The following is an 18,795-nucleotide window of genomic DNA, read 5'->3' on the forward strand; positions in this document are numbered from 1 at the left end:
AGTGAATAATCTGTGTGTGCGTAATAGTGTGTGTCATAGATAGATTCATCTTGAGCCTACAACTAAGCACAGTGCCAACATGAATTAAAGCAGCCACCCTGTTATAACAGGAGTGCAAAAATAAAAATAAACATGTTTCATTGTAAGGGAAAGGCACTTTGCAAATATGGAGGTTCCTTCAGGTATTATACATCCACCCTCCCCGCTGGTGTACTCCGTCCATCCCCTCTGAAGGGCACCAGATTGGGGAATGTGATTAATTTATGAAAAGACCAGACCTTGAGGAAGGTTTATGCTACAGACTTCCATGCTTCTAGGTGTAGAAACTCCACAACTAAAACCAGAGAGGCAGGTGAAAAGTTACTAAAATTATTTACACTTGTTGCAATGATGGTTGGGAGTCGCTTCTTTACATATTTTTCTTTTTCTATATTTTCCTATATTTTTCTTTTCCTATATATATTTTTCTATATATTGTTTTCCTTTTCTTTTTCATTCTTTACGCTTTTCCTGTTTTTTTCCCCCCTTGCACCTTTTACTTCTTTCTGTTTTCCTATCTTTCTTCTAGTTTGTATTAGCTTTTACTGTTGCCCTTCTAATCTTTAGTAGCGTCATGGGGGGTGGGGGGGTGGACGGGGAGGCGAAACAAAACCGGAGAGGCCGCCCAGAGAGGGAGGGCAAAGGTGAAGTGCCTGGGCGCAGAGGAGTTTTGTGTTGTATTTCAACATCTTGCTATCTTATTTATTTCTAGACTTGCTTCACGTGTTCAGGTCGTTGGCTTATTGTGATGAGGGGATTAGCGGTGCGCCCGCTTTCCACGTTGAGCCTGAGGAGAAGGCTGCGGCCGTCTCCGCCGGCGCCGGGGAAGCCCCGCCGCGGGCGCCCCCCGCGCGCCCGTTGTGACGTCGCGGAAACCCCGCGGGTGCCCGCTGGCGCCGCAGAGGGCCGCCCCGCTCCCCGCTTTCGACTGGCCGCGGCGAGGCGCGCAGCAGCGAAGGGGAGCCGCGGGGAAGAGCCGGGAGCGGGCGGGCGGGTGGCGCTCTGGGAGCTGCTGACACCATCGCAGTAAGGAACAGGCGCACGGGCCCTGCGGAGGAGGCGACTTCAGCACCATGGAGAATAAATATCCTTGGCTCGGAAGGGAGGGAGGGCAGCGGGGGTGGGGGGGTGGGGGGCAATGCCCTTCCCCAACCCGGCGCCCTCCAGCAGGGCAGGGGCTACTGCGGCTGCCCAGACTCCCCATCTGGTTGGCCCTTGATCGGTCGGGGGTTGGAGTCCCAGGTCACCTTTTGGGCACCAGGTTGAGCGAGGATGCCCCGGGCATTCTTGGAAAGTAAACGTCCTCTTCCTCTTTCATTGTGATTAGTAGTGGCAGTAGGATTAATTCTAGTGGTATCTTCCCCTGCTTTCTGACTATCGTCTCTGGGAGGATCTTAGAAGTCTGGAAGTAACTTGGTGGAATGATTAAAAAAAAAAACCTGAATGGGAATAAAATAGTGTAATTTCTATAGCAATACTTGCCCAGAATAGTAAGCATTTATCTATCTAGTCCAGTGTTTTTTGACCTCCGGGACTTGAAGATGTGTGGACTTCAACTTCCATGGCTGGCTGAGGAATTCTGGGAGTTGAAGTCCACACATCTTCAAGTCCCGGAGGTCGAGAAACATTGATCTAGTCCAGTGTTTCTCAATCTTGTGTAAGTTTTAGAATTCTCAGCTCATTCTCATTCTCACATGGATGGGGAATTCTGGGAATTGAAGGCTACACACCGGGACATTGTTCCATGAATCTGGAACAATGGCCCTTATTAACTAATTCCTAATTCAAAAGGTGCCCATTTCCAAGCTATCTTGAGTGCCTTCTGGATGGAAAGGTGGATTGTTATTGATCTTACATCAGTTTCAAAGCATCCAGTTCACATTCAGGTATATATATATATATATCCCTATGAAAAGGAAGAAGGAAAAATAAGAGTATTTTTATGCAATTATCTCCCAGATCCATATATCTTTGGATATTGGAAGCTCTTAATCTTTCCCGCTTTCCTAGGGGAGGGACTCAGTGTTGCTTGGACTTTGAAACTCTCTTCCAAGTAAACTAGTGTTTCTCAACCTTAGCCATTTTAAGATGTATGGACTTCAACTCCCAGAACACCCCAGCCAGCATTGCTGGCTAGGGATTCTGGGAATTGAAGTCCACACATCGTAGAATGGCTAAGATTGAGAAACACTGAAATAAACAGATGATATTCCAGTTGACCTAATTTGGAAGTAAAAGGAATTGAGGTCAGCACTGGTTCTCTAGAATAATTTCTTAGTAGAGATCAGACGGGCCCCTCCCTGGTGGCATTCTGGAGGATGCTAAAAACCCATCCGAAAGTGCTCTAAGTAGTTAGTTTTGACCATCTTCTTATCATTTATTTATCTTATTTCTGTTTGTCTAGATTTTTAATGTGATTTTAATTGTTTTTATGCTGACTTTTAATGCTTACTGTGGATGTTTTAATGTTTTTCGTATCTTATCAACTTAGATTTCAGCAGGATATAAATGGAATAAATGAATAAATAATAATAGATTTTCTGTTGGAGGACTTTTTTTTATGGGCAATACATTAAGAAGTCCGAAACAAAGTCCTGCACTATGAGGAACACCATTTTGTCTGACCAAATATATATGTAACCCTTTTGCTGAGGATTCCTACTTTTTGTTTATTGTTTGAACTCTTCTAATATTACTCCCATTCCTTTGCAACAAAGAAAGCTTCAGCTGAATTAATGGCAGTCTAACTCCTATGTACTGTATATCTCGGTATATATGCTTGGTGTGTGTGCCTAAACTGGGAGTCACTGGGAGCTGAGCAACATGTAAATTTAATATATTATTACACTTAATACAGGGGAATTATTATTATTTTTTTCCTGTGAATGTCTTCGGGGCGGGCAGAGAAGTTGCTTTTCCAGGGGAAAAGAACTTGTAGTAATGTTTCAGGTAGAATGTTTCCGTACAAAGTTATTTCAGTCATCTATAGCCGTGTCTCGATGAAATAGATGGATGTAAGCAATTTAAGTGCATTTGGTCATAGAAATCTTAATATTAAAAGTAATTTATGGGACTGTCTCTTACATATTTTCTGGATTAAGACTGTCAACGTTGTTGAAAATTCCCTTAATTCGCTTTTCTGTACATGGTTCATGGACTTCATCTTTGATGAATTTAGGGGAGGCAAGATCAATATAGATAAGACCTTAAAGCTGCTCAATAAGTTTGAACTCTCTTATGATTATGTTCACGTGAAAAAAGTGTTTAAGGTGAGAAAAATGTGATTTTATTCTTTTTAAATGTGCAGTAAAAATATGATCCAAACAAGTTTATCAGGTGCTAAATGAACAGGACTTCTAGATTAAAGTTTTATTTCAGTATGGAAATGTATTGCTGATGGGTAATATTCCCATTTACTGTTTAGGAAACAGTGTAGATGAAACCTGGTTAGATTTGTACAGAAAAGTGTTTGTTCTATGTAGTTCAAGTTGAGGTATTTCTGATGCAATTGTGTTGTGTCATTCCTGCTCATTATAATTTTCCTATTTTCCCATTATAATTTTTCCATTACAACTCTTTCTCTCTCTTGCTTTCCCCACCCCTTAAAGAATTAATTCATTGAAAGGCATCCTTAATCATGGCAAGACCTGCATCAAGAATTTCTTGCCTGGGCCTGGGACAGTTAGGGGGGGGGAAGGGGATTGGGCAAGTTCTCTGTTTTTCATTAATTATTGGTATTAAGCCATCGGCTAGCATGGGAGAAAAGAAAGGAGCAATAGTGAATGGCTGTTCTTACAATTTTCAAATCAAATCAAATCTTTATTACAGTCATAGAGTAGCATAATTCTTACAGGTTTGTTCTCCAGCTGTATGAGGTAAATGAAGCTAGGTCACTGACAGTGTGGAATTTCAACATGTATCCTAATTATGTCAATACTTCTCATTTCCCTGCTTTCTTGCCATATTTAGGCTCGACTTCATCTTCTTGGTGACTTACCTCCAAAGGAAAGGCAACTTTCCCAGAGTTCACTTCTTCACCTGATTATTTGTACGGCCATATGCATGTGACTAGACTTATTTGGAATCCTTTTTTTTTTTATAGAAAAATGACAAACAGAAGTCTGGACTTATTACCATGGAAGATTTCAGAGCAATTTATCGAACGCTTCTGCACAGACCTGAACTGACTGAACTCTTCAGCAGCTACTCGCCCAACAAAAAAGTTCTATCACCAGCAAATCTAGCCGAATTTCTTAGAAAGGAACAATTTGAACTTAATGCCAATGAAGGGAGAGCTGTTTCGCTCATTAATCAATATGAACCCATTGATGAAGGTACCCTAAAGTTCTCAAGTTACGGTTTACTTAGTGTAACTTCATTTTTTAAGGAAACTATGAATGTTGAAAATACAAATAATGCAAACAATTGTCATGCTTCCTTAAAAAAAATACTAGCGTGTTAGAAGAAGTCATTAGACATGGTCTGTTGTTGCAATTGTACCTTCTGTACCATATCTTTATTTAATGGGTCAGAACTGTCATTTTTGTGTAGCCACCACCTTCTAAGTGAAGTGTAAACATTTAAAATGTGTAAAATCTTTAAAACAGTATCTGTTGTATTTTATACATGCTTTTATGAATTTAAATTGTATTAATTTATTCAATTGTTTATGTGCTAAGTCACCATGTCCTGAAAAGATGAACGGAGAGCACAGCTTATAAATATGCTTTATAATTCTCTGTTGAAAAACAATTGTTCTATGAATAGGATGAGAAAACATTACAGCTAGTTTGGTCTTTTTTCAAAAGTATTGCATTTCTTCTTTATCACTTTTGTCTATTTTAAAGCCAAACACTGGTTTATATACATTGTACTGTACTGTCATTTGTGTGCCTGTTTCCTGTTAGTAAATGTTTCATTCGCATATCAAATGAGACCATACAAGTATCACTTCAAGTCATAGTAAATTATGAGATTAATCTTTTGAAATATATTTTCTGCGGCAGCCTAGGCTGATAATTTTACAGTTCAGATTGCAATGGAGGCAAATGGTAAAACATTGGAAGCAAAAAAACAAGCCACCTCAGTGTTTTTGATTAGTAGCACAACCTTATGTTTGTCTATTAAACGCAGTAGACATGCGTAGGAATGTACTTGAAACTATAATATTCCAGTAATGAAATACAGTTAATATCTTGTATAAATGATTTCTCTCTGCTGACCTCAAGGAATGTACTGTCATTTCATTAAAAATTACATGATTTATAATAAATAAATAGAATTTTTCATGGTCAGGACATTCCAGCCTTCTGTTATTAGGAGAGAACCTCATTAATTGGAATAACATTTGGCCTTTTACCACATTGTGAGGAATGATGGGCAACCTCTGCAAAAACACTAACAAAGTCTAGATGAATATGTTCCAGTATTACTAAACTGATCATCAGTAAACCCATATGAAATTGGTTTTAAAAATTCCTCAACCCTGTTTTGAAATGCAAACCCTTTTTTTCTGGTTTTTGTACATTAGGCCTTTTAAACATTCTGCAAGGTTTTGTGATTTGACACATTCACAACTCCATTGCCTTTCAGTAATGCTGTATCTAAAAGCTAATCAGTAATTGTAATGTGATGGTAAGTTAATGTAAAATGTTAAGACCAAGTGATATAATCCTTGGATATTTAAAAAAGCTTGTTCTATTTTTTGAAATTGGGTTAGCCTAATAATATCAATTTTGGAACTTTTTTCCTATCAGTGGTAAGTTAAAAAAGTTTGGATTTTCATGTAATAGGATGATTATTTTTAGAAATATATTATACACAAAATGTTCACAATGTTTTTTACACTTTTTACAAAAGTGTATGTAATTTTATGGAATTGTATTTATGTAATTGCACAAACTAACTGATTCCTGTACCCTCTTTGGGGACTTGTATATTTATGTCAACATAATGTATAGAAATGCTATTAATGAAATAAAAATATGAACTGGTGTACAGTTAAATCCTCCTTTACAAATAATTCTTGTTACTGTCCTCTTCTTTGGTGTTTTACACTTCGTAAATGAGCACATTTCTTTTGCTATTCCTGTTAAGCTGGGTGGAAGTTTCAATCTATATTTCTGTTACTGTCAATTCCTGCCTAACCAATTCTGCTGTTGCACTGAATGTCATCTTCCCATCCTTTATCATGGCTTAATAAAAAAAGTCACTACATGATCATTAGTGCCACTGATCACCATAACTGTTCTTGATGTAAAGATCTGTTGCAACACTAGGTGATGACATCCAGATTAGTCCACTGCAGAACCTGATCACAGAAACGTCATAAAATCTGCCCTTCATTCCTAGTTCTGGCTTTGGGCCAGTGACCATCATCCTCAAAAGAACTCACTCATCATCAGAATCAATTGTTAGATATAAGAAAGCAACAAGAAGTATCAGGTGATGTGTTGTTTCATGCACACATCTTATATTTAAAATTAAGTTTTGGTGGATTCTCTGTTAGAAATGACCATGGCCATTCTCATCCCAGATTTAGCAGCTATATTATATTTTTTTAATGTACATGCTACAGGAAGCAGGCAGCAGTTGCAGTTGTCTTTACTATGTACAGTGATTTATACCTGCTGAATAAAACATGGCTCAGTTGATTATGAGGTACATCACAATTACACACTGGGTGCTCTTCTGCAAATGGTTACTTGGCCATATTTTTCCAATGGAAATGGAAGTAGATCAGAAGAATAAATGTTGCAATGGAAAACGTTGAGTTTTTTATCGATAGAATTGTTTACACAAATATCCATATGAAAACACAGTAAAGTCACTTTGGCTAGAGCTTATGTAAATAAAAAAAAATGATGTACGGTTTATAGAGCTGTTTTCAATTCAATTCATAATTAGAAGTTCAGAGAGCGATTGGATTGCTTACATTCATTGATCGTAGTGGGAGGATATGCTTAGCTCTCTGCCTGAAATCTCTCTGACCTTTAAGGCTTAAAAGTGTTCTGCTTAGTGCTAGCTACATCAAGCTTTTTCTGCTAATGAAAAATGATTGAAAATGCCTTCTGTCCATTTGAAAAAAAAGCAGTTGTTTACTGGGAGAGCTCAGAGAGGTCATCTAGTCTATGGCCTTCAACTTCCTAAGTTCTCTTGTTATTCTTTCCAACCCAAAGAACATTGGAAGGAAATTATGCAGAGTGTGGGCTCTGTGTGTCCATCAGCAGGATAACTCCCTGAGAACAAACAGGATGGGACCAGATTTGGTGGTGGAGGAAGCTGGAAAAAGGAGATTGAGTCTGAAAATGGTCCAGGTGTGGCTGTGGAGAATAACATTCCAGAAAAAGTATTCCTCAATGCAGGGGCTTGGAACTTTGCTCTATTTTAAGCCCTCTTCCTTCCCAGTCACATGTCTAGGCTGCCCAGGACTTTTCAGTGCACAGTAATCACACAAGCACAACTTACAGTTTCATTAAAAGAACATACAGACACCTCCTATAGCCACTGCTAGTAAAAGGATTGGGACTGGGAAGAATTACGGAAGCCATGCCCTTCATTCTTTCCCGACTTTGCTAAATTTCACAACAGGGTCTTCAGACCTTGCAAGAATTGCTTGGAAACCTACTAACCTCAGATGCCATCGTGGGCTTCTCTCCAAATATATACAGTAACTATAGAAAGGCGTGGCAACATCAGTCTAGGACCTGTAAGACCAGTCTTCCCCACTTAATTCTCACCTTGATTTTGGCTAGGTTACAATTTCAAGGGGAAGCTGTATTTATTACATTAACTCCTTCCAGCCATCCAGTAGTGCACCGAGCCCTTAGATGTGTGTAGCATGAAGCCATGGATAAATGTTGCAAGACATAATAGATAGGTAAAGTCCAAAGAGCAGAAGAGACCAACACTAATTTCTTAATTTATCAAGGAAAAAAAAAATCCAAAGGCTCTATGGGTGTTATATTTCATTCCTCTGTGATGAATAGATCTAATACATCAATGAAAAATAAATAAATAAATAAATAATATTCAAAGTATGCCCTATACATGTAAAATGAACAAGTACTTCCTAAACTAGAAAAATACTGTATTTTCCTAATGCCTTGTAAACCAACTTTCTCCAGTTTTGGTAAATTGGCTTAAGCCACCTTCTTAACTGTTTTATAGTCTATGACTTTATTGTTGTACACCATCTACAGTTGTTGTTGTGACTGAGGCGGCTTATAAATTGATTAAATAAGTAAGTCCTGCAGTGCTGTCATCTATTGATCATTTGGATTTATACAGCTCATGTATGGTAGCCCTTGGATTTCTTGATCTGTTAGGTATAGAGAGTTGCATGTAGGATCTGACGTTAGACTACTGTCTCCAGAGTGGAAACCCTGTCTATGGCCTTTAGTGGAAACTGAAAGATCTTACAATGCTTGGAATATTCTATGTTTTGATGAAGTGCATATTGAAAAGAGAGAGGCAGAAACTTTTTCTTAAGGTTACTGACTAACAAACTCTTTCTCTTTCTTTCTCTTTCTCTTTCTCTTTCTTTTTCTCTCCCTCCCCCTCTCTTGTTTTGCAATTGGCCAAAAATGTCTTATGCTAAACCCCAAAATGAAAAAAGTAGGACTTCTAGAAAGGTTAACAGAGATATTCTGCATAGTGAAATATTTCATATTCACATGAGGTATTAAACTTTACTTTGATAGCCAGAAAATCATAAAACTTTCTTTTTCCAGAGATTGCAGATGAGAATCATTAGGGGGATTAGGTCATTTCCACTATATGCGCAGAAGAGAGTTCCTCTCATTCTATCACAAAATCACCTAGATCAGAGTTCTTCGAACTGTTTCACCAGAACTTGATAGGATTCATGAAAGACTAAGGGCAAATCCACCCCCACTCCAAAAGTTAACTCAAACACAGCAGGAGCATCCATAACATTTTTTCTAAGATAGAGCAGAAAGGACAGAGATGAAGGCCACCATCTTCACCCACAAAAAACACTCTGGCTGTGCTGAGTTCTCCCGAGAAAAAAACAGTCCAGCTGCTATTTGGCCCCTGTCTTCCTTCTGCACATTCAGCCATGCCTCCCTCCCCTTCCCTGGAGCAAGGCCAAACGGATGGTTTCGGGTGGTCAGGAGCTTCCCTCTTGGATGAGTGACTCCAATCAGCCCTTTCATTACGGATAGGCAGCAATTGGCACCAGTTTCTTTTATTGCTATTTTCTATTGTGAATGCTTTGCAACTTGAACAGGGACTCTGGGAATTTTTGTTTTTAAAGGAACAGGTTCAACTGCCTGAAAAACTTTGAAAATCCCTGACCTAGATAACAGCAACATACAAAATAGAAATCCTTGTAGAAGGCATAAATTGCTAACTCCAAATGTGCAAAAACCTTACTGAGATTAATTTCAACACTTTTCCCCCCACCCCTCACAACAGAGTGTTTGGCTGTTTGCTTTAGCCTGTTGCATTCATGTTTTCAAGTTTTATCAGCTCCAAGAGTGCTTATAATTGCTACTACTCATGCTAGCAGTTACAAGCACTCCTAAAGTAAATACTGTTGTGCAGCCTTACCCAACCTAATAAACTCCAGATGTGTGGGATTATACCCCCATAATTCCCAGTCATTATCTATTTGCTGTGCTGGGAATTGGTTTCACACATATGGAAACTTGTAGGGTGGAGCAAGGTATACCATAAAGTTTACTACTACAGGATTTGCTATGCATATCAATAAGATTCTTTCTTACCTTCATGCTGATAAAACTAACAATAATACCAGGATTATGATGACAATAAAGAAACATTCAGAAAGCCTTGTGGTGCTTAGAATTAAATGCAGGAAGAACAGAAGAAGGAAAAGGAAATGGAAGGGGATGGGGATGGGGGTAAATAGGGATAAGATATTTTATTATTTCAGTTGCACGTAGGCAATCAGATGTGGCCTTCAAAAACCTGGATGATGACTAGATGGTAGCAAAGAGGACAAAGAATACTACATCTTTGTTGTGATCTACTGATTGCCTGGAGTTTTGTGCAGACCAGATCTGGTAGCCATAATTGAAAATGTTTGGGATTATTATTATTATCATCATCATTATTAACCAAAATACTTCACCTGACTTCCTTTTGAAAGGCCTCATATATTATCAAGAGTGGAAAATCAAGTTAAGGGGTTTAAATGTTCTGTAACTGCAAAGAAGAAGTAAACTCACAGAGCAATCCTATTGCTTTGGTTTTCAGATTGGAAGGGAAGGTAGTGGAACATTGCCCCACACCATTTTTATTATTTTCTTTTAAAGGATTTTTCTTCCATCGAAACCAATGGAAGGAATTAACCTATATTCACTTTAGGTGAACTATGGTTTCTTTACCAGCATGGGGATGGACTGAAAGCTGTGGAATGCAGATGGTTTTGGGATTTTAAGGGATACTAAACTTTTAGGGGGGGAAAAGGGATCTAGGGGAAAAAAATCTAGTTTTGAGGCTGGCAGGTTGTTGAGAATAAGGTTGGGTATCTATAATGTGTCAAACCACGTGTTTCTCTTTTTTTGGCCTTAGCTTGCTATAGGAATCAGTGACTACACTGTGATTCATCAGCTGTGATTTATGATTCAGTGTAGTGTTTAAACCCAAACAACGATGTTTTCTTCAGTGATCCATGCTTATTCAAACCACGTCTTAGTGCAATGAGTGAATCTACTTTCTGAAGTCTAACACCTTAACTGGAATCTCGTTGATGTTTCCCGAGTTCCCCTAGCTGACCTGAAATTAGGAGGAGTCTGGTAGCACCTTTTCAGACTAACATTTTTTATTAAGAGACATAAGCTCTGGGGAGCTACAGTTCACTTGATTAGATTGCAAGGGAGTGGCTGAGAGTGATGTAGGATTTAAACTGGGATGAAGAGAGGAAGACAGGGCAGTTATGTAGATGTAGGTTACATGTCAGAGACATTACAAGTACCTTATCAATTGAAAATTGTAATGTGTTAAAAATCCATTGTATTCACTGTTAGTCTGAAAAGGTGCTACCAGACTCCTGATTTTGGGCTATCACAGACTAACACTGCTCTCTTTTTGCAATGCCTAATTGTCAGCCTTGTGTGGTAGTCCAGACAAGAAGCACTCTCAGAAGTACTAGCTCTAACTTTATTGTAAGGTTACATTAACAGAATCTTGGAAGTCTGAAAGTCCATCTCTCTCACCTTGCCTTTACAGTCCAAGAAACTAGGGACGGTCCCTTTTGAGACATTTGCCACATACCTATTTCTTCTGTGGACTCAGCTGCTGCTTGCCTGACCATTGTCTAGTCTGTGGCTCTTCCTCCTGTCTCCCATGGTCATTCCCACATACCATTATGCTAATTGAACTAGAACAGGAGTTAAATTTAAAATAATCTAATTGGGTTTGTACAATACTCTTAAAGTGGCTGTTAAAATTTTATTTTATTTTCTTTCTTTTCTGGGTTCACACATTAGAACTCAAACTAACCAAATGGACCTAGCATGGATTCACACAATCCTGTGGGATGATATCCCCCAGAGATTCACACTGCTTTTGACTTTCTGCAAACTGCAAAAGTCCTGGTTGTTCTCCCAGGCCTTAGATTAGGATGGTGGTTGAGCCCCTTTGATTTGATTTTTGCTATTTTTTGGGGGGGTTCTATCTTCAGGTCAGTTGTCTGGCAAGAGGAGATTGTGGGATGGGTCTTTATCAGTTCTCCTTGTGGCTGTTTCTCATTGGTCCTATTGTTAAATGAGTATTTGGATTTAAGAAACAACAGGGAACGTCCTACTTCTCTCTCTCCTTCTTGTGCTTCCCTCTGTTCAAGATGTAGTTTCAGTAGGTTGACCTCTCCATGCTCTTTTACCTCAAATGCAATGAATGTCTATTAGCATTCACTGATAGTTGGGATGAGCTCATACTCTGCATCCAAGACAACTGTATTATGAGTATTTCTTTTTTAAGTGAGTAAATCGTAGAGAAGTTACGTCATTCCAGGTTGTAGTGTTGGATTCTTAGTGTTCTCTGAGCTTGGTTGTTTTCTTGCAGATGTTTCAATACCAGGCTGCTAACATCATCGGTGTAGGGGAGAGTGTCCCTGCCAGTCTTGGTTGGGCTGTGGTTTCTTCTCTGATGGTTTTATTTATTTATTTATTTTTATTTATCATGTTTTTATCACCACCCATCTCCCCCACACGGGGGACCTGTGGTTCCTTGGTTACGGTCTTGTTTCTTCCTTGATTGTTCCTTCTGCTTATTGGGATGTTGGCTACTAAGAAGGTTGTGTTTCCAGATTTGCATGAAACAGCACCAGATAAACAATGATGTTACCTAGCCTAGAAATTAACTATCTTCAAGAAAACAACCAAGCTCAGAGAGCTTAAATGGTGCTGCCTAATTACTTGGTAATCTTTTAGCGCTCTGCATTTGCTCAGGAGTACATTTCTAACTGTGGTGGATTTCGACGGTGGTGCTGGTTCTCAGGAAGGAGGGAGCACATTCCAAAAAGTTGGAAGAGATAAGAGGAGGAAGCAATGGTGGGAAAAACAACAGGGTCAGAATAGCCCTGCCCTAGAGCTCTCCCAGTTGATTCTCCTTTAGGTTAGGTAGAGTAGCTTTAGTCTGGCAAGATTCTGTCTATACGGTGTGAGCAAATAAAGAACTGAAGTTTGAATGCACTGACTCTTCATTGTTCTCGGGCTCGACCTGACGCTAACAAGAACTCCTGCTGAATTCAAATCTCCAGTGCTGGTCTTTAACTGGCCAGGTTATGCAACTTCTACAAGTGCAATGGGTAAAAATGGACTCTAGGTAGTTTTCCATTTTAGGACTACCCTTCCTCTGATCCCTGTACATATGATTGGTGGGAGATTTCTTCAAGTATTCAGCCAGTTCTAGGATGGTTCTGCTAGGTAGATGATAGTGGGATGCTATTGCAGGAGCAGATTGAGATAAATGTAGAGCTTTAGATTCAGGGATGTGAATGTAGTACTATACACACATATTTATATTATACTACCCTCCAGGAAAAGACAAGCTGCTTTAAAGGGTTGCAGACAAATGCTACCATTGCAGACTTCAAAGAACTATTTTGCACCCTTGAAGCAAATTCTTGAAGCATTGCACAGCTCTAATAACCTAGATATAGAAGATATGCTTCTTGAACAGTGTTCTCCTTTCCTGTCTTGCTCTATTAAAATATAGCAGGGAAGGATAACTTTCATATCAAAGTACACATTCTCTCTTGCAGCTTCCGAGCTCTTAGCTACATCTACCCTAATTCTAAACCTTGGGCTCAGTGTGACTCGCAAGCTGAGACAATTGTTTTCCAGCTGAGTAATAGAGTTTGGAGTGATTCTGCTTTCCTTGGTGCTTGAATTTTATTTATAGATAAAATAAATCACTGCAATTGGTGTAATGGGAGGAACCCTGGATCATAGCCTTGAATAACTCAATATTCCAGGTGACATACACTTTTATTATTACAAACTTAATGTAGTACCCAAAATATTCTAAGCTTTTGGCAAAAATATTGGATGAATGGTTCACAGTCAAAGAAGCTTCAAGAGACATGAATCAAAAGGAATTGGAGGCAATAAGGGTCATGAAAGTAAGAGGGTACTTGGGTTTAAAACATGATTCTGGTTTCCAATATTGTTTTGTAGCACAATTCTATAACAGAGGGAATCAATACAAAGTTTAAAAAGCAGGGGAGGAATGGAGATGGGGAAGAGAAGCTTTTCCATAACAGATGTATTCCATGGTGCTGAGGCTCTCTCTCTTGGCTTTTCACTTGCCATCACACCTTATTTTCATGGAGGGAAGAATAAGAGGGGATACATTTTGAAACATATCTCAGTAAGAGGGAAAAACATACTTAGTTGGTTTAAGAAGGCAAAGGTGGAAAGGGTAGGGATAAAAAATATCTTGAACATACCAGACAGATAAAAGAATAATCTAGGCTGGAATAGGGAAAGAAATTGCTAGGAACAGAAAGAAGAAAAGGATAAAAAGTACCGAGATAAGTAAAAGTTTCAAAAAAAATTGTGGCTGTGAATGCTTTGGAAATGATTTTGAGGAGATGCTTCAGAACATATAGGAGTGCAAGAGCAGCATCTCTTTAAAGCAGCTACTTTGGGGTGATGAATTGCACAAAAGCCTAAAACAGGACCAGCTTTAAGGAGTTGACTCTTCTAAATAACCATGTCTTTAATGCAGCTGATTAAATTCATTAAGATGCTTCATTACATGAGTTTAATCATTCTGACAACCACATCTTTAATGTAACTCATTAAAGCAGCTGCATTTTTTTTTCAGGCTTACCTGTCTTAAAGAGATGCTGTGTTGGTGTTCCCATGCATTCTGAAGCACCTCTTCCAAATAATTTTTGAAGCATGCACAATTCTAAAAAAAATAATAGTGGGCTAATTTTAGATTTGCTAAAAAGAACTTTCGACAGGAGCAATGCAATGGTAACCAATTAAATATACAGTGTCTATCTGTCTGTCTGTCTGTCTGTCTGTCTGTCTATATATCTATCTATCATCTATCTATATCATAGAAACACTTCCAATCTGGATAGCTAATTCAGTTAAGAATTTATTAGTCATATGTTAATTGTTAAAAATAATTATGAAGTTGTTACTACACTATTGGCACACAGTGCCAAGAGAGGTCTCCATCCAAGTTTAAAGGTGGGGAAAAAAGGGACTAGGAAACTACTCAATTATATCCACAGGGAAAGGGGTCCATAAGGAAGGGGGTCAAAAAAGGCAAAAAGGCCCATGTATAGAAGTGGCAGGCTTGCATCATGATAACACATCCACCATCTTGCCCTTTTTGACACTCCACCCCCCATAGAAACTGCTCTTTGTTAAGCCCCATGTAGCTATGCAAGAAGTACACAGACTTCAGAAAAGTCTCTTTAATGCTGTTCAAGGGTAAATAGGAAATCTCGGAACCTGCATAAAGGACATCCCAGCCTCATTTCTATTGAGTTAATTAAGGCAGAATCTCTTTGAATGATTTGAAACGCTTCTTCTCCTGTCTGTTCCCTCTTGGGCTAACTTCCCATTTATGAGCTAAGCTGCCAACTGGTTCACCTTTAGTCAGTTGATTATTTTTCTCTATTCTCCCTTCCATTCTTTTTTCCCAACCTCCTCACAATCTCTTACACTTAGAAGTGTGACACAGCAGAACTGAAGTAATGAGGATGACACATTTATCATCCTTAGAACAACCATTTTCACATTCTCTGCTCTGTGGCAGCTCTGTCCTGTTGCTTGCCAACAGCCTCTCTCCTGTCCTAGAGCACCATCTTATAACCTGGTCCTGTCTGGAAGAACTGGGCTAACATTTCAGCACTCTGATCATCCCCACATTTCTAAGGCACTAAGTTGTGGGAAGTTGTCTTTGTGCTGCAGGGAATTTAGGGGGCACTTTCTAGAAGTGCAGGAGATTCACACATTGCAGGAAAAAAGTCTCTTGTGTGATAAGCAACGTGCTGCATAAGTTGAGAGTACAGGGGTGTCCTCAGGGTATGATTTGCCTGCAGAGCTTTGTCTGCACCATTATGACCGCTGTCTTGATTTTTTTTTACCACACCCTGCAGATCCCTTTGTGAGAGTATCTTGTGGAAGAAACTTGAGTGAAATAGTGAGTCACCTATCACACTCTTTGCGATAGGGAGGTTCTGGGATAACCTACATCTATAATTCAAGTATATTTCTGAGTCAGTATGGATAAAGAAGGGTAAATGGCTCCATTAAGAGAGAAAGAAAATGGGAAAGAGAAAAACTTTTCTGTGTTGGCCCTGATAAACCATGGTCACTGCCCTAAAAATGCTGTACCAGTAGATCCCAATTTATGCCCAGCAACATTTTTGGGTGTTTCTGCATTGCAAGAGGCAGTTATTAATGGTGGAACAACAAGCTAACCAACAACTCCAAATTATCAAACACAACTGATGTGTTCACCAGCAATATCCATAGGGAGGGCAAATGACAGAACCAGGATCACACCATTGCAATGTAATGTAAATGCATCATGATGTCACACTGAAGTATGAAAAAGGCAGAGTTATGTCTCAACAGCGTGATGCTCTTTTCCTTGTATGGACAAAAGCTTTGGATCCTGTGGATGTCTCTGTTGTTTGGGTCACATGCTATGCCCAAATAATTATGGTTTAATGTGACGGCTTGCTTCAGACAAGATGCTAACAGAGTGATTGGATTTCCCATAACAGGAGGAATCAAAATTACTCAGGGTCAGTTTAGCTTTAGAGGAATATATTGAGTGAACCCAGGCACCGCAGAGAAGGGTTATAAAAACTAACCGAGAATTTTCCTCAAAGTTTCAGAGAAACTATTGTGGTTGCCCCAGATGAAGAGTATTGTTTTACAAGCCTACAAGAGAATTGTACCTGGTTTCTAGCTTCTATGGCCATATTTGGCCCTGAGATTCTCCTATGCCACCCCTGCAGGGAGGCTGGACCCATTTGATTGGTCCACCCCCAGCAACTGATGGACCCAGTAGGGTTTCAGAGGGAGCTGGGGGTTATACCCAAGGATCTGCTGCATGGTCCGGCGGAGGCCCTGGCTGCCGCTTGGAGTAGAGAGGCGGCTGGGGCCTTGGAAAGGATCGCGCCTATGCGACCTCTCTTACTCCATCGAACCCAAAACTCTCCGTGGTTTACGGAGGAGCTGAGGATTCTGAAGAGGATTAGGAGACCTCTAGAGCCTTCCTCTGGAGGAAGACAAAGATTGAATCTGACCAAACACTAGTTAGAGCCACTATTAAGGCCTACCTGGTGGTGATAAGAGCAGTGAAGTGTCAATACTTCTCCGCCCTTATTGCATCGCAGAATGCTGCCCGATGGCCCTGTTTAAAATCACTTGATCCCTTTTGGGGAAGGTGGGCCCAGTGACCCACCTACAGGGCCATGCAGAGGAGTTTTCGGAGCATCTGCAGGATAAAATCGCTCGGATCCTCTCTACGCTAGACTCCAAGCGTGAGGCATGGTCTGTGGAGATACCAAGGGAGTGAACTTACCTAGTTATCTGGGAACAGTTTGATCCTGTTGGACCCAAGGAAGTTGTCAGGAGCCTCCGGACAGTAAATGCCACCACTTGCCATCTAGAACCATGTCCCTCCTGGATGGTGAAAGCAGCTCGGGTAGTGACATGTGGGTGGGTCCAGGTGATGGTTAATACATTCTTGAGGGAGGGGCTGTCTTTAAGGAGGCATTGGTGCAGCCCCTCCTCAAGAAACAATCGCTGGATCCTACTGTACTGGATAATTTCCATCCCGTCTCCCACCTCCCCATTTTGGGGAAAGTGGTTGAGAAAGTGGTGGCATTACAGCTCCAGAGGGTTCTGGATGAAACGGATTATCTAGAATCCTTTCAGTCACGTTTCAGGCTCGGATATGGGACAGAAACAGCATTGGTCATGCTTATGGATGATCTCTGGTGGGAGTGGGATGGTGGCAGTGCATCCATCCTTGCTGTTCTTGATCTCTCAGCGGCTTTCGATACCATAGACCATGGTATCGTTTTAGGGTGGCCCAGGGAGTTGGGGGTGGGTGGCATAGTCTTGCATTGGTTCCCCTCCTTCCTCCAGGGCTGGTCCCAATCAGTGGTGATAGGAGAGGAGAGATCCGCCCTGCAACCCCTCTTGTGTGGGGTGCCACAGGGTTTGGTCCTCTCTCCTCTCCTATTCAACATCTACATGAAACCGCTGGGTGAGATCATCCATCACCATGGGATGAAGTATCATCAATATGCCAATGATACTCAATTGTATAGCTTCATCCCAGGTGAAGTAAGTGATGCTGTGACCGCCCTCTCCAGGTGCCTGGAGGCTGTGAGGGCCTGGATGGGGAACAACAGGCTTCAGCTGAATTTATTTATTTATTTATTTATTAAATTTATATCACCGCCCATCTCCCCCAATGGGGGGGAATCCTGGCAAGACGGAATGGCTGTGGATTAATGGCTCTTCTGTATTCGGGACTTTGTCATCTTTGGTTCTGGATGGGGTTGCACTGCCCCAGACAGACCTGGTGTGTAACTTGGGGGTCCCCTTGGACTCATGGCTCCTGCTCAAAGAGCAGGTGGCAGCCATGGCCAGGAGGGCCTTTATGCAGCTCCATGTTGTGCACCAGTTACACCCTTTCCTGAATCAGGAAGCCCTTTGAACGGTCACTCATGTGATGTGCTCTACATGGGGCTACCCTTGAAGAGTATCCAGAAGCTTCAGCTGGTCCAGAATGCAGCCACGTGGGCTATTTGTGGTGCCCCCAGAAGAGCTTATATAACACCTTTGCTATGCGAGCTGCATTTGGTACAAGTTTGCTTCTGGGTCCAACTTAAGGTATTGGTTATCACCTTTAAAGCCCTAAATGGTATGGGGCCAGGTTACCTGAGGGACCTCCTCTTCCCCATTACATCAACCCCCCCTCCAATTTTGCAGAGAGGGCATGCTGAGGACCCCATTGGTAAGAGAATTCCATATGGCAGTGACCAGGGGGTGGGCCTTCTCTGCAGTAGTGCCCTCCCTTTGGGACATCTTGCCCCCAGAGGTGAGGCTAGCCCCATCACTTCTGGCTTTTCAGAGGAACTTGAAGACCTGGCTCTGCCACCTGGCCTGGGGTGGGGAGGAGAACAGTCATGCCTGGGGTTGGCTAGTGCCTTGAAGTACCCCTTCCACGCAAAGACTGAACGAGATCACAGCCATCTGGACTTTACTCTTATTT

General features: G+C 40.7%; 1 protein-coding gene across 1 annotated transcript in view; it reads left to right on the forward strand.

Moving 5' to 3' along the window:
• The first annotated feature begins 1,112 nt into the window (after positions 1–1,112).
• The window catches only part of LOC134500901 (1-phosphatidylinositol 4,5-bisphosphate phosphodiesterase zeta-1-like), a 50,380-nt gene continuing 32,697 nt past the window's right edge, over positions 1,113–18,795 (forward strand). Inside the window, exons 1-3 of the mRNA XM_063308378.1 lie at positions 1,113–1,123; positions 3,185–3,308; positions 4,142–4,373. Coding sequence (XP_063164448.1) covers positions 1,113–1,123; positions 3,185–3,308; positions 4,142–4,373 — 367 coding nt within the window. The remainder of the gene's footprint in view (positions 1,124–3,184; positions 3,309–4,141; positions 4,374–18,795) is intronic.

The sequence above is a fragment of the Candoia aspera genome, chromosome 7 (genome assembly GCF_035149785.1).
Source record: "Candoia aspera isolate rCanAsp1 chromosome 7, rCanAsp1.hap2, whole genome shotgun sequence".
NCBI classification, from domain to species: domain Eukaryota; kingdom Metazoa; phylum Chordata; class Lepidosauria; order Squamata; family Boidae; genus Candoia; species Candoia aspera.